At 34.8% G+C, this 15,125-nt stretch overlaps 1 protein-coding gene across 10 annotated transcripts in view; it reads right to left on the minus strand.

Annotated features, from left to right (window-relative positions):
* The window catches only part of HIVEP1 (HIVEP zinc finger 1), a 143,823-nt gene that overhangs the window by 54,807 nt on the left and 73,891 nt on the right, over positions 1–15,125 (minus strand). For all 10 annotated transcript variants that reach the window (XM_068557764.1, XM_068557763.1, XM_068557760.1 and 7 more), the window contains one exon: positions 14,085–14,138. In XM_068557764.1, the coding sequence (XP_068413865.1) occupies positions 14,085–14,138 (54 nt within the window). The remainder of the gene's footprint in view (positions 1–14,084; positions 14,139–15,125) is intronic.

A 15,125-nucleotide genomic window follows, 5' to 3' on the forward strand; every position in this document is an offset into this window, starting at 1 on the left:
ACAACTTACTTCAGATATGCAGTCTAGATTACAGCAGGAGAAATAAAATATATCGATTTAAACACACTTCAAAAACAGAAGAAAGTAAGAGTATATATTGTTTAAAAGCCATGCCTGCTGTGTAACGGAATCCATCCTTACCACACTCCCATCCACCCACCCAGCCATCCATCTTCATTTATTAATAAATATTTGCCAAATGCCTACTGTATGCACTAGGAACCACAGAAGGTGCCAGTATATGATGTTGGGCAAACTGAACTGGGGCATTCATGAGGACACCTGTGTGGCAGCGGTGAGGGGAAGAGCTTAAGGGATGAGATCTCATAGGCTGTGTTAGGGAGCTTTGTCTTCACACTGAAGAGACACAGGAGGTTTGTTAACAGTTACTAAGTGGCTAACTTCATGCTAGGTGGTGGGCTTCAAGAAATAAACACGCATAGCAACATCCCCATTCTTGGTTTCCTTGCAGAGCTGTACTTCCAATACAATCTGTCAAATCCTCTCCTCACTAGCTAAACATCCAACTATGCACACGTTACTATATACATTTGCTCTCATTTAAATTTTCTTCAGTCCTCTTCCTGCCTTTTCTCACTCATCAAGAGAGTCTCATCTTCTTCTTCCAAATCTTTTCTTGAATGAAATAGCTACTATTGTAGCTTGGTGGTTAGTGCAAAATTCTAAATTATCATCCTTAAAATTTGATATTCTTCTTATATATAGCATAGCCCAACAAAACACACTCTGAATACTGAAACAGTAGCAAAAGAATGCCCTATTTGGGTGAAATGGTACATTGTTGTTTCCATAGCTGTTTGCTTTCAATTTTTTTAAGATTTAATTTCTAGAATTTCACACAATCGTTTACCTATCCTCAACTGATTCTGCCTCCCTCTTGCTTTTATTTTCTATTCTTTCTTCCCCAGAATTATATCCCTGACTTCCATGCAACATGTGTACTGCCTTCTCTGATCTGAGTAAACATGAGAAAAAAGAACAAGTCTCCATGTAGGCAACAAACATCTGAGCCCGCCTCTCTTTTTTTTTCTTTCTTTTGCCCCATACACATGTTACAGAAGCAAAGCTGGAGAAAAGCTTAAATAAATCAACAGTAGTACACATTATCCTTTTAAGTCACCCTGCAACCCGATTCATATAAAAAATAATACAGAGGCATATGCATGAGGTCAATTATCTAAGAAAGTGAAGATGGTAAATTAAACATAATCTGGGTTTTTTTCCTTATCATTCTTCCATGAATCCCCAAGTGAACCAACAGAATGAGACCCATTTCTTTGTTTTCCACAGTCCTGAGAGATGCTGTCCCCAAAGCAGCTCAAATCCATACATCATAATCTGAACTATTTCGTATCTCTCTTCTGAAAAAATGAAGCGGTGGACATAAACACACACTTTATAGAATCTTAAACAAATGTGTTTTGAACATTTTAATCTCCCTGAAACCCTGGTGCACCTTCCAATCAATTATAAAAGCACTGTGTCCTGACTTAACTGGCGGTGACTTTTTCCATTCCTAAATGGTGCATGAAATCACTTTGCATCTTATAATCAATAGCATTTTGAAGTCAACAGAATAGGCTATAAAACTGTAAAAGAATGCAAGCCTTTCAATGAATTCTATAAAAGTTAAATCTTGCTAACTATTTTAGCCTCTAATTTAATAAATGATTACTCTATAGAGTGTAATCAGTAACACTGTTAGGAAATATACTGAGGGTTTTTGCCTCTCATAATTTGTAGGAAGCAAAGTTTTACTTTTTGCATTTAAACACCATGAACAGAATACTTAAAGACATTTATTTTACATAAATGTACTAAAAGGTGCTTTATCACTATGCAAATCATCTTCTATAAAGCTGGCACCAGTCTAGTTGCAAAGCAATGATCTCTTGGGATTTAGTATTTTTAAATCTCGAAATATTGACAGGATTGACATATGATACCTTTAACTCATATACATGGCACAAATAATTAAAATAATACTAATTTTCCTGTTACGTGAGCCATTGGCATTGCCTATTACACTAAAAAAGAACACTTCAGGAGACCTGAATATTTAAATTTGAAATTCCAAGTAATAGAGTATGAAAAGAAAAAAGAGATGACTTTCTTTTCTAAAAAACAGAAAATCTGTTCCTGTTTTCCCAAGGGAAATTTGTTAGGCACTGCTGCCAGACTACAGAAAACCTCATGAATTTTGATTCTACCAATTCAAATTTTATGATAATTTGGGCAAGAGCTGAGTTAAACAGGTTCCGTTAAGGTACAGACTTTTTCTTTCCTATCTATTTCCTAGGGCTAAAAAGAATGGATGATGCATAATAAAAAATTACTGAATAAAAGAATGAACTAATAACAACTTTACATGGAAAACATGATAAAAAATTTTTTGAGCATTTAATATTAAAAAGTAGAATTTATAAATATATTTACTTAAAATAAACAGCCATTGAGCTCTACCAACCACCAGTCCCTCCCATCAGGAAGCTTGCACAAGCCTCTTAGATAGCCTCATCCACCAGAGAGCAGCCAGCAGAAGCAAGAAGAACTACAATTCAGTAGACTGTGGAACGAAAACCACATTCACAGAAAGATACACAAAATGAAAAGGCAGAGGACTATGTGCCAGATGAAGGAACAAGATAAAAACCCAGAAAAACAACTAAGTTTAGTGGAGATAGGCAACCTTCCAGAAAAAAGAATTCAGAATAACGATAGCGAAGATGATCCAGGACCTCGGAAAAAGAATGGAGGTAAAGGTCGAGAAGATGCAAGAAATGTTTAACAAAGACCTAGAAGAATTAAAGAACAAACAAACAGAGATGGACAATACAATAACTGAAATGAAAACTACACTAGAAGGAATCAATAGCAGAATAACTGAGGCAGAAGAACGGATAAGTGACCTGGAAGACAGAATGGTGGAATTCACTGCTGTGGAACAGAATAAAGAAAAAAGAATGAAAAGAAATGAAGACAGCCTAAGAGAACTATGGGACAACATTAAACACAACAACATTCGCATTATAGGAGTCCCAGAAGGAGAAGAGAGAGAGAAAGGACCTGAGAAAATATTTGAAGAGATTATAGTCAAAAACTTCCCTAACATGGGAAAGGAAATAGCCACCCAAGTCCAGGAAGCGCAGAGAGTCCCAGGCAGGATACACCCAAGGAGAAACACGCCGAGCCACACAGTAATCAAATTGACAAAAATTAAAGAGAAAGAAAAAATATTAAAAGCAACAAGGGAAAAACGACAAATAACATACAAAGGAACTCCCATAAGGTTAACAGCTGATTTCTCAGCAGAAACTCTACAAGCCAGAAGGGAGTGGCATGATATACTTAAAGTGATGAAAGGGAAGAACCTACAACCAAGATTATTCTACCCGCAAAGGATCTCATTCAGATTTGATGGAGAAATCAAAAGCTTTACAGACAAGCAAACGCTAAGAGAATTCAGCACCACCAAACCAGCTCTACAACAAATGCTAAAGGAACTTCTCTAAGTGGGAAATACAAGAGAAGAAAGGGACCTACAAAGAAAAAACCCAAAACAATTAAGAAAATGGTCACAGGAACATACATATCGATAATTACCTTAAATGTGAATGGATTAATTGTTCCAACAAAAAGACACAGGCTCGCGGAATGGATACAAAAACAAGACCCATATATATGCTGTCTACAAGAGACCCACTTCAGACTTAGGGACACATACAGACTGAAAGTGAGGGGATGGAAAAAGATATTCTATGCAAATGGAAATCAAAAGAAAGCTGGAGTAGCAATACTCATATCAGATAAAATAGACTTTAAAATAAAGAATGTTACAAGAGACAAGGAAGGACACTACATAATGATCAAGGGATCAATCCAAGAAGAAGATATAACAATTATAAATCTATATGCATAGACTGTATCCAACATAGGAACACCTCAATACATAAAGCAACTGCTAACAGCTATAAAAGAGGAAATCAACAGTAACACAGTAAGGGTGGGGACTTTAACACCTCACTTACACCAATGGACAGATCATCCAGACAGAAACTTAATAAGGAAGAACAAGCTTTAAATGACACAATAGACCAGATAGATTTAATTGATATTTTTAGGACATTCCATCCGAAAATGGCAGATTACACTTTCTTCTCAAGTGTACACGGAATATTCTCCAGGATAAATTACACCTCGGGTCACAAATCTGCCTCAGTAAATTTAAGAAAACTGAAATCATATCAAGCATCTTTTCCAACCACAACGTTATGAGATTAGAAATAAATTACAGGGAAAAAAACGTAAAAAACAAACACATGGAGGTTAAACAATACATTACTAGGTAACCAAGAGATCACTGAAGAAATCAAAGAGGAAATCAAAAAACACCTAGAGACAAACGACAATGAAAACACGACGATCCAAAACCTATGCAAAAGCAGTTCTAAGAGGGAAGTTTATAGCAATACAATCCTACCTCAAGAAACAACAAAAATCTCAAATAAACAATCTAACCTTACACCTAAAGGAACTAGAGGAAGAAGAACAAAGAAAACCCAAAGTTTGTAGAAGGAAAGAAATCATAAAGATCAAAGCAGAAATGAATGAAATAGAAACAAAGAAAACAATAGGAAAGATCAATAAAACTAAAAGCTGGTTCTTTGAGAAGATAAACAAAATTGATAAACCTTTAGCCAGACTCATCAAGAAGAACAGGGAGAGGACTCAAGTCAATAAAATCAGAAATGAAAAGGAAGTGACACGGACACCGCAGAAATACAAAGCATCCTAAGAGACTACTACAAGCAACTCTATGCCAATAAAATGGACAACCTGGAAGAAATGGACATATTCTTAGAAAGGTATACTCTTCCAAGACTGAACCAGGAAGAAATAGAAAATATGAATGGGCCAATCACAAGTAATGAAATTGAAACTGTGATTAAAAATCTCCCAACAAACAAAAGTCCAGGACCAGATGGCTTCACAGGTGAATTCTACCAAACATTTAGAAAAAAGCTAATACCCATCCTTCTCTAACTCTGCCAAAAAACTGCAGAGGAAACAACACTCCCAAACTCATTCTACGAGGCCACCATCACCCTGATACCAAAACCTGACAAAGATACTACAAAAAAAGAAAATAACAGACCAATATAACTGATGAATATAGATGCAAAAATCCTCAACAAAATACTAGCAAACAGAATCCAACAACATATCAAAAGGATCATACACCATGATCAAGTGGGATTTATCCCAGGAATGCAAGGATTCTTCAATATACGCAAATCAATCAATGTGATACACCATATTAACAAATTGAAGAATAAAAACCATATGATCATCTCAATAGATGCAGAAAAAGCTTTTGACAAAATTCAACACCCATTTATGATAAAAGCTCTCCAGAAAGTGAGCACAGAGGGAACCTGCCTCAACATAATAAAGGCCATATACAACAAACCCACAGGAAACATCATGCTCAATGGTGAAAAACTGAAAGCATTTCCTCTAAGATCAGGAACAAGACAAGGATGTCCACTCTCGCCACTATTATTCAACATAGTTTTGGAAGTTTTAGCCATGGCAATCAGAGAAGAAAATTAAATAAAAGGAATACAAATTGGAAAAGAAGAAGTAAAACTGTCACTGTTGGCAGATGACATGATACTATACATAGAGAATCCTAAAGTTGCCACCAGATAACTACTATAGCTAATCAGTGAATTTAGTAAAGTTGCAGAATACAAAATTAATACACAGAAATCTCTTGCATTCCTATACATTGACAATGAAAGATCAGAAAGAGAAATTAAGGAAACAATCCCATTCACCATTGCAACAAAAAGAATAAAATACCTAGGAATAAGCCTACCTAAGGATGTAAAAGACCTGTACTCAGAAAACTATAAGACACTGATGAAAGAAATCAGAGATGACACAAACAGATGGAAAGATATACCACGTTCTTGGTTTGGAAGAGTCAATATTGTGAAAATGACTATACTACCCAAAGCAATCTACAGATTCAATGCAATCCCTATCAAATTACCAATGGCATTTTTTACAGAACAAGAACAAAAAGTCTTAAAATTTGTCTGGAGACACAAAAGACCCCAAATAGCCAAAGCAGTCTTGAGGGAAAAAAACGGAGGTAGAGGAATCAGACTCCCTAACTTCAGACTATACTACAAAGCTACAGTAATCAAGACAGTACGGTCCGGGCACAAAAACAGAAATATAGATCAATGGAACAGGGTAGAAAGCCCAGAGATAAACCCACGCACCTATGGTCAACTAATCTATGACAAAGGAGGCAAGGATATACAATGGAGGAAAGACAGTCTCTTCAATAAGCGGTGCTGGGAAAACTGGACAGCTGCATGTAAAAGAATGAAATTAGAACACTCCCTAACACCAGGCACAAAAATAAACTCAAAATGGATTAAAAACCTAAATGTAAGACCGGACACTATAAAACTCTTAGAGGAAAACATAGGAAGAACACTCTTTGACATAAATCACAGCAAGATCTTTTTTGACCCACCTCCTAGAGTAAGGGAAATAAAAACAAAAATAAACAAATGGGACCTAAGGAAACTTAAAAGCTTTTGCACAGCAAAGGAAAGTACAAACAAGACAAAAAGACAACCCTCAGAATGGGAAAAAATATTTGCAAACGAATCAATAGACAAAGGATTAATCTCCAAAATATATAAATAGCTCATGCAGCTCAATATTAAAGAAACAAACACCCCAATCCAAAAATGGGCAGAAGACCTAAATAGACATTTTTCCAAAGAAGACATACAGATATCCGAGAGGCACATGAAAAGCTGCTCAACATCACTAATTATTAAAGAAATGCAATCAAAACTACAATGAGGTATCACCTTACATGGGTCAGAATGGCCATCATCAGAAAATCTACAAACAACAAATGCTGGAGAGGGTGTGGAGAAAAGGGAACCCTCCTGCACTGTTGGTGGGAATGTAAATTGATACAGCCACCATGCAGAACTGTATGGAGGTTCCTTAAAAAACTAAAAATAGAATTACATATAACCCAGCAATCCCACTACTGGGCATATACCCAGAGAAAACCATAATTCAAAAAGACACCTGCATCCCCAGTGTTCATTGCAGCACTATTTACAATAGCCAGGTCATGGAAGCAACCTAAATGCCCATCGACAGACGAATGGATAAAGAAGTTGTGGTACATATATACAATGGAATATTACTCAGCCATAAAAAGGAACAAAACTGGGTCATTTGTAGAGACATGGATGGACCTAGAGACTGTCACACAGAGTGAAGCAAGTCAGAAAGAGAAAAACAAATATCGTATATTAACGCATATATGTGGAATCTAGACAAATGGTACAGATGAACTGGTTTGCAAGGCAGAAATAGAGACACAGATGTAGAGAACAAACGTATAGATGCCAATGGGGGAAAGTGGAGGGGTGGGGGAGCGGTGAGTTGAATTGGGAGATTGGGATTGACATGTATATACTAATATGTATAAAATAGATAATTAATAAGAACCTGCTGTATTAAAAAAAAAAAAAAAAGAATGGGTAAGAGGACACAAACCCGAAAGGAAACAACCACACACACACACACACACACACACACACACACTTTCTCTCTCTCTCCCTTACTCTCTCTCTCTCTTTCTCTCTCTCTCTCTCTCTCTCTCTCTCCCACTAACCAGAATTCATCTCACAATTGAAGATAAGAAATATTGGGGATTAACCATACTTTTGGTTACGTTATAAAAATAAAATAAAAAATAAACAGCCATTAATGCTCATTTAATTACATTATTTCCTGGTAATTAATTTATAAAGTAGCTAGCATTATTATAATACTGAAATAATTAAACTGCGTTCCTTTAAAAAATTCAGTAGTTCAGACATCTCACTAATATATTACACTAGCCCTTCCATTGGCTCTATCCACGTGAGCTTTCATTTTATAAATTGCTAATGCCTTTCCAAATTTATAACGTTTTAAGTAACCCAACCAAGTTTTGTTTTATTGCACATACTTTCTCCGAGGCTGTTTTAAAACATTTTAGTCTTATCTTATATTTAATCTTATCTGAACATTATTCATTTTAATTTAATAAAAATCAGTCCAACTTTTCCAGTATGCCACCTAAAGTTTAGTCTCACTTAGGAAGGACTTCATCATCCCTAATTATAGGAATATGCTCTTGTATTTTCTTAAGTATACTTAGCAGAATTCCTAAGGAAGAGAATGTCACTGGCATTAAAGCATAACCTTATTAACATAAAATACTATTCCAAATGAACCTTCATTTCTTTTTTTTTAATATCACATGTGCTATTTAAAAAAGAAAAAAAAAAGGGAGTATTTTTCACTCCTTGCAAACTTATTCATATTATAAGGAGCTTAAAAAAATTTAAGAAAGTAGGTGAGCAAACTCTGGCTTTCATATTTACCCACTAATTAGAGTTCACAATCTAGTTTTTTGCTCATTAGTCTGTCACACTCACTTCTGAATTACTCAATCTAGTTTTACATAGGAACCTAACTTCCCTCACGCTTCCCCAGATAACAAGAGGGTAATTCCAGGCCATTCATTATGCCTATGTTAACAGAAATCCTACTTGTCAAGTGACTCCCTTGGAGCAAGTCTGAATATCACAGAGTTATTTCAGCAGGACAGATTCCTTAATGTATTTCTTAAGCCATAAACTGCTTTTATCCTTAGGACCCATTACTCTCATATACGTGGTAAAATAGATGATTAACTGAAATTATTTTTTAAATAAAAATTTTCTGGTGGCTAGAGTATATAATTTCAGAGTGATGGCTGCTAAAAGGAAACTGTAGGTATTATGGTGGTGATTTCAGGATTTTGCTGTTTGAGACAGAATAATATGAAAAATCCCAATGCAAGCTGACCTAAAATCTCCACCTTTTTCTATACCCATTGTTTGACTCCTATTTTTTCCTGAATCATTACAATATTCTTTTAAAAGGTGATCTCTTTACTCAAAGGCTTAATTTAGAACAGGACTAACTGTACTACAGATGCAACTCTCACTGGAATACAGCTCTCCTCCAGTTACGATGCAGAATAATACTAGAACAACACAGACGTGAAAAGTCCCCATGCCACTTTCTGGATGCAGTCCCTGGGATAAGGTTATTTAACAGTTTTCAACTTCAGCTTTTCCATCTTTGTAAAATGGTGAATTTATCTATAAACCGCTGAATTCTAAATTTCTAACATAAATTCTAGGAGCATTTTTATAGAACATTCCCTGAAACTTTTGACTATACTGTATTCAGAAACAGAGAGCAAATTATTTTAGAAATACAAACTGGTTTTAAAATTAACACGACAATGCAATTAAGTCAGAAATCACTAACAAAAAAATAAATAAAATCCCCAACCATCCCCAAGGGAAAAAAATTCTATCAAGAGAGTGAAAGAAGAAACCAGCACAGAAATTAATGAAAGTAGCAAACATGAAGTCATGTTTAATATAGCTAAAGCAAGGTCTACAAGGAAATCAATAGCTTTAAATGATTCTAACAGGAAAGAATAGACTTAAAAATGAATAAGCCCAGTTTCCAACTTCAGAAATTTCATAACAGAATAAGCTCAGAAAAGAGGAAGAGATAATAAAGAGCAAAATGTAATGAAATGCCAAAGTATGATACAAGAGAATATCAAGAAACTCAGAAGTTGGTACAATAAAAGGGGAGTGAAACAGACAAACCTCTGGCAAGACTAATCAAGACAGAGAGAAAAGGCACAAATGCACAATATTAACAGTGAGAAAATGGAGACACAACTACAGATCCAGCAGCAATGAGAGACAGTAAGAGAATACCATGAATGACTTTTTGCCAATAAATGGGAATAGTTAATAAAATGGATAAATTATAAGAAAAATATCTGATTGAAGAGAAAAAAGAAAACTCGAATAATCTCATATTATTAAATACATTGACCTGGTCAATTAATCTATGACAAAGGAGTCAAGAACATACACTGGAGAAAAGACAGTCTCTGCAATAAGTGGTGCTGAGAAAACTGGACAGCTACATGTAAAAGAGTGAAATTAGAACATTCTCTAATACCATATACAAAAATAAACTCTGAATGGATTAAAGACTTAAATGTAAGACTGGATACTACAAAACTCCTAGAGGAAAACATAGGCAAAACACTTTTTTTCATAAATCACAGCAGTATTTTTTTTGGATCCATCTCCTAAAGTAAAGGAAATAAAAGTAAAAATAAGCAAATGGGACCTAATTAAACTTAACAGCTTTTGCACAGCAAAGGAAACCATCAACAAAATGAAAAGACAACCAACTGAATGGGAGAAAATATTTGCAAATGATGTGACCTATAAGGGATTACTATCCAGCATACATAAACAGCTCATACAACTCAACATCAAAAAAAAAAAAAACCTGATTAAAAAATGGGGCAGAAGAACCGAATAGACATTTTCCCAAAGAGGAAATGTAGATGGCCAACAGGCACGTGAAAAGATGCTCAACATGACTAATCATCAGGGAAATGCAAATCAAAACCACAATGAGGTATCACTTCACACCCATCAGAACGGTTATCATCAAAAAGAACACCAATAACAAATATTGGTGAAGATGTGGAAAAAAGGGAACCCTTGTACACTGTTGGTGGGAATGTAAATTGGTGCAGCCACTGTGGAAAACAATACAGAGGTTTCTCAAAAAACTGAAAATAGAACTACCATATGACCCAGCAATTCCACTCCTGGGTATACATCCAAAACACCAAAAACACTAATTTGAAAAGATACATGTACCCCAATGTTCACAGCACCATTATTTACAATTACCAAGGTATGGAAGCAACCTAAGTGCCCATCAACAGGTGAATGGATAAAGAAGATGTGGAACATATATACACAGAATGGAATACCACTAAGCCATAAAAAAGAATGAAATTTTTCCAACTGCAAATAATATAATTTTATTTTTCAAGCTCAAACTCAGGCAAAACTAAAAAGGATATCGTTTGAGAATACACAATTATTTTTAAGAAGCACTAAAATGGTGATGTAAACTTAAGAACAGTTAAATATCTCTACCAAGCAGATAGTGGGATGAAATGGAGACTAGCATGTAGGTTGATACAACAGTACGTATTAGCAATGTGCCAGTTCTTAAACTGGGTATTGGAATCAAAGATTACCATGTTATTCTTATGATTTATAAGAATGCATATTACATATACTAAGTATTATGTATTAAATGTACATGATAATATATATTACACATTATATATATAATAATATGATACATGCGATAATATATGATATTACATATTACATATGTAATAATATATATTACATATACTTATATATATTATTTTATGTGTCAAATATTGTGTGATAAAAATTTAAAACAAAGTATTAAAATTAAAGTTTATTCATGAGACAGCATATAAAAGCTTTCCTAACTGATCTATTTATTTCTTCCCAGTTTATTTCATACATATTCATCACTACATCTGTGACATTCACTATTTATTTTATTTAAATCTCGTGCAATAATTTTAGAAATAGTGTCGAGCACAGTGGATGTTAAGACCAAGTAAATAGTGCTGTAAGGAAGAAAATAAAGACATTATAGAGAATTGTATGAATGCTGCACGCTATATTTATCCCCAGATTGGTTAAAATCAAAAGAAATCACATTCTAGTCATCTGACTTTCATTCATAAGCAGAGAGAAAGAATAAAAAAATACATTACCATAATTTAGTGCACTTCTTTATTCTATTGGTGTATAATGAGCCAAGTCAGTTTCTTTGCCACTGTATTATACTAAACAGATGAATCCTTCCTTAAAATGTGAGAAAACAGGAAAGATATCTTTTTTAATCTACCAATAAGCAAGGTTTGTTTTCCTTAAGAGCCTACCGGTATGCTAAATGCTTCTGAAGATAAATTAGTTACTTGTCCTAATGGCTAAAAAAAGAAGAGGGGGGGAAAGAACCTTGAATAGGTTAAGGACCACAGCATCTTCAATGGAGATGAAGCCTTAGAAACATGAGCAATGTAGAAAAAAAGGCAGATGTAGAAAAAGTTAAAATTTCAGGGGAAATAACCAAAAGCATGTTGGAAAAAATAGTGGAAATGTGGTCTATTCTAGATGACTTATCTTAATCAATAAAAACAATAAATAACTCTAAATTTTTAAAGTATATTCTTCAAAAGAAGAAATGAATTTCCTTTCATCAAACAGACAGCTCAGCAAGCAAAGATCTGAGAACTCTCAAGACGTTTATTACTCAAAAATTTTATCTCATGTCGTTAAAGACGAACTGCTGTTACTCCTCAATTATATTTTGGAGGAAAACTATTTTATTTTTAATTTGCCCAGAATGCGTATGTAAGAATGAAAGCTGAGTAGAAATTCTAGGCAGTGAATTGCACAGAACACTGCTCACTTGGTATTCATCCTAGGTCTTAAATAAGTGTAGCCTGCCAAATGCAGCCCACTGGACTATTTTCAACCTCATTATCCAATTTCTTTTTCTAGACTCTCTGTTCCATTTCCTCCTTCCTATCAGACATTTAGTTCATGGTTTTTAAAGCTCTTTGCCACAGGGGTAGGAAAGAGGGAAAAGGAAGACAAGAACACATTTATTTTCCTAACTGAAGCAGCTCTAAACCATCAGTAGACGCGGAAAAGATTGACCATGACAAAGAACTTTAAATTGTTAGGTTCTTATAGCCTGAGTGTCTCAAATGCTTCATGATTTCAGCAATGTGGGAAGGGATATTTAGTCAACCTTTCAAAGGAACGGTGTGGCTGTGGTGACTTCTCTGCTCTTCTTAGACTTGTGTTTCTGCAAGAGTGTCATTAAAGGGTCATATTTGATATGGGCCTCCCAGAGATCCCATGGTGGGTGAGGGGAGAGAAAAAAGAAGGAAGACACTTTAAGGCGTCCGTGCATCACAGCGTCACTACTCAGACCAACCCCAAACAACCCTGGAGACTTCACAGGCTGGTCCAAGGGATAGAGAAGCTGGACAACCGGAAATTATTTCCACTAATGATACCTAGTTAGGAACCTAACTAGATTTAAAAAAAAGACTTTCCATTGGAATCCTACATAGCTAAATTACTCTGCCAAAATATCCCACTGTAATTAGAAGATACAACAAGGATAAAGCAATAATAAATCATGAAATCTAAATGTCATAAAGAGAACCGTAGATCCTTCTATTCAATTTTACGCATTAACAGAGTGTTGGAACTCTACCCACCTTCCTTTCTTCCTCCCCTCCCACAGGCTGTTGTACACCGAAAGCATTTTTTCATATTACCTGGGAAAATAATCAGTATGCTTTCTGTGATGAAAACCGATTTTTGCTTTTAAGCTTTTTATTCTTTACACAAAATTTACCCATTATAACAAGTGAAAGAACAAAATCCAGATAAATAAAAGTTAATCACCTTCCTCTGCTCCTTTTCTCACCATTGCAACAAATCACCACAGTCAACTGAAATAATTAACATTTTTTAAAAGCTGCATAACATCCCAAAATATGAAGGTACTACAATTGATGCAATTATTCCCGCAATGACTAACATTTGGGTTATTTTCGTTGTCTTAGGTTTTTGTCATTTCAGAAAGAATACTGCACCACGTGAACACACATATGCACACACATATGTGAACACAGTACCATCAGTACCCATTATACTGGTAACTTGATTGCTATGGGACAGTCTCCCAAACAGGACTTTCAGAAAAGCTGCAACAATCTTTCATATTCCCACCAGCAAAATAGTAATATGTGGGAAACAGTTACAGAATATGCTATGCAGTTAAAACATTTCATAAAGCAAAGTCCATAGACTTTTAGGTATTAATCAGTTTAAGGTGATTTTTAACTTTGGGATATGTTTACACTGATTCATTTAGAGAGGTTGCAATAATAAGATATTTATACAGGAATCTCTGCAAGAATAAAGCCTATACTGGGGTTGATTTCAATTTACCTTTTTTTGACACTTCTGCCCCATTGAGTTCTTTTTGTGCTTCTTCAATTTTGTCTAAGAAAAACAGCAACAAAAAATTGTAAGTCAATTCATCATACACAAATAAGAATACAGTAAAACAAATACACTACTTATAAACAGTACCTGATGCATAGCAATAAATATTTGTTGAATGAATTATTTGAAACAAATATGTGTAAACTGTTAAAGTAATAATAAAGTCCTTTTAAAAATTATACTTATAATTTTAATCATGTCTTAGTCACAAGGACTACTTCCAATTGTTTCCACAATGCAAGTAATTAGTGCATTTTAAATACTGAACCATAGTTTAAAAATGTTTAGCTGGTTAATTAAAGTATGTAAACATAATTCTTTCTTTATGAAGACACACAGATTTTATTAGAGAGATAGAGCAAATGCCTACTGGCTTAGAAACAAGTCTAAGCAAAGTTCATAGATGGCCTCAGACCTAAGCCAAACATGGAAGAAATAAAAGAAAGGATGGAAAAATGAAGGAAATGATGGGCTGAAGAGCAGCAACACGATACCCATCACTTCTGCTAACCCCTGATTACAGAGCAGTTATCCATGAAGTGTGAGGGTAGAACATTGCATTAAAGATACCAGATAAAACTAATGACTACAGAAGTGCTATATATGCACGCAGTTTTGAAAGAAGCAATAACTAACGAACAGTTGGGATGGCTGCCTCAGGAGCGGATGGGAGAGGGAGGCACGTGGGCCCAGAGCCTGTAGGTCTCCCATGTGAGCTTTGAGCACAATTCGATTTTGTAAGTAAGCACATGTTCTACTTTGGTAACAATTAATTTAAATTTTATAAGGATATACATATTTGACGATTATGACAGCAACCAATTCCAAATTTAATACAGTGGTCTAAGTGCTAGCTATAATGGTAAAAGTAACAAAATTCCTAGGGTACTATTTTGTACTGAAATGAATACAGTAACCATACTTATGCAACCTTTTAGATAGTCCCTTGGCGTATAGTTTAAATGCTTTCAAAACATTGGTATG

Source organism: Eschrichtius robustus, chromosome 12 (assembly GCF_028021215.1).
Source record: "Eschrichtius robustus isolate mEscRob2 chromosome 12, mEscRob2.pri, whole genome shotgun sequence".
Taxonomy (NCBI): Eukaryota; Metazoa; Chordata; class Mammalia; order Artiodactyla; family Eschrichtiidae; genus Eschrichtius; species Eschrichtius robustus.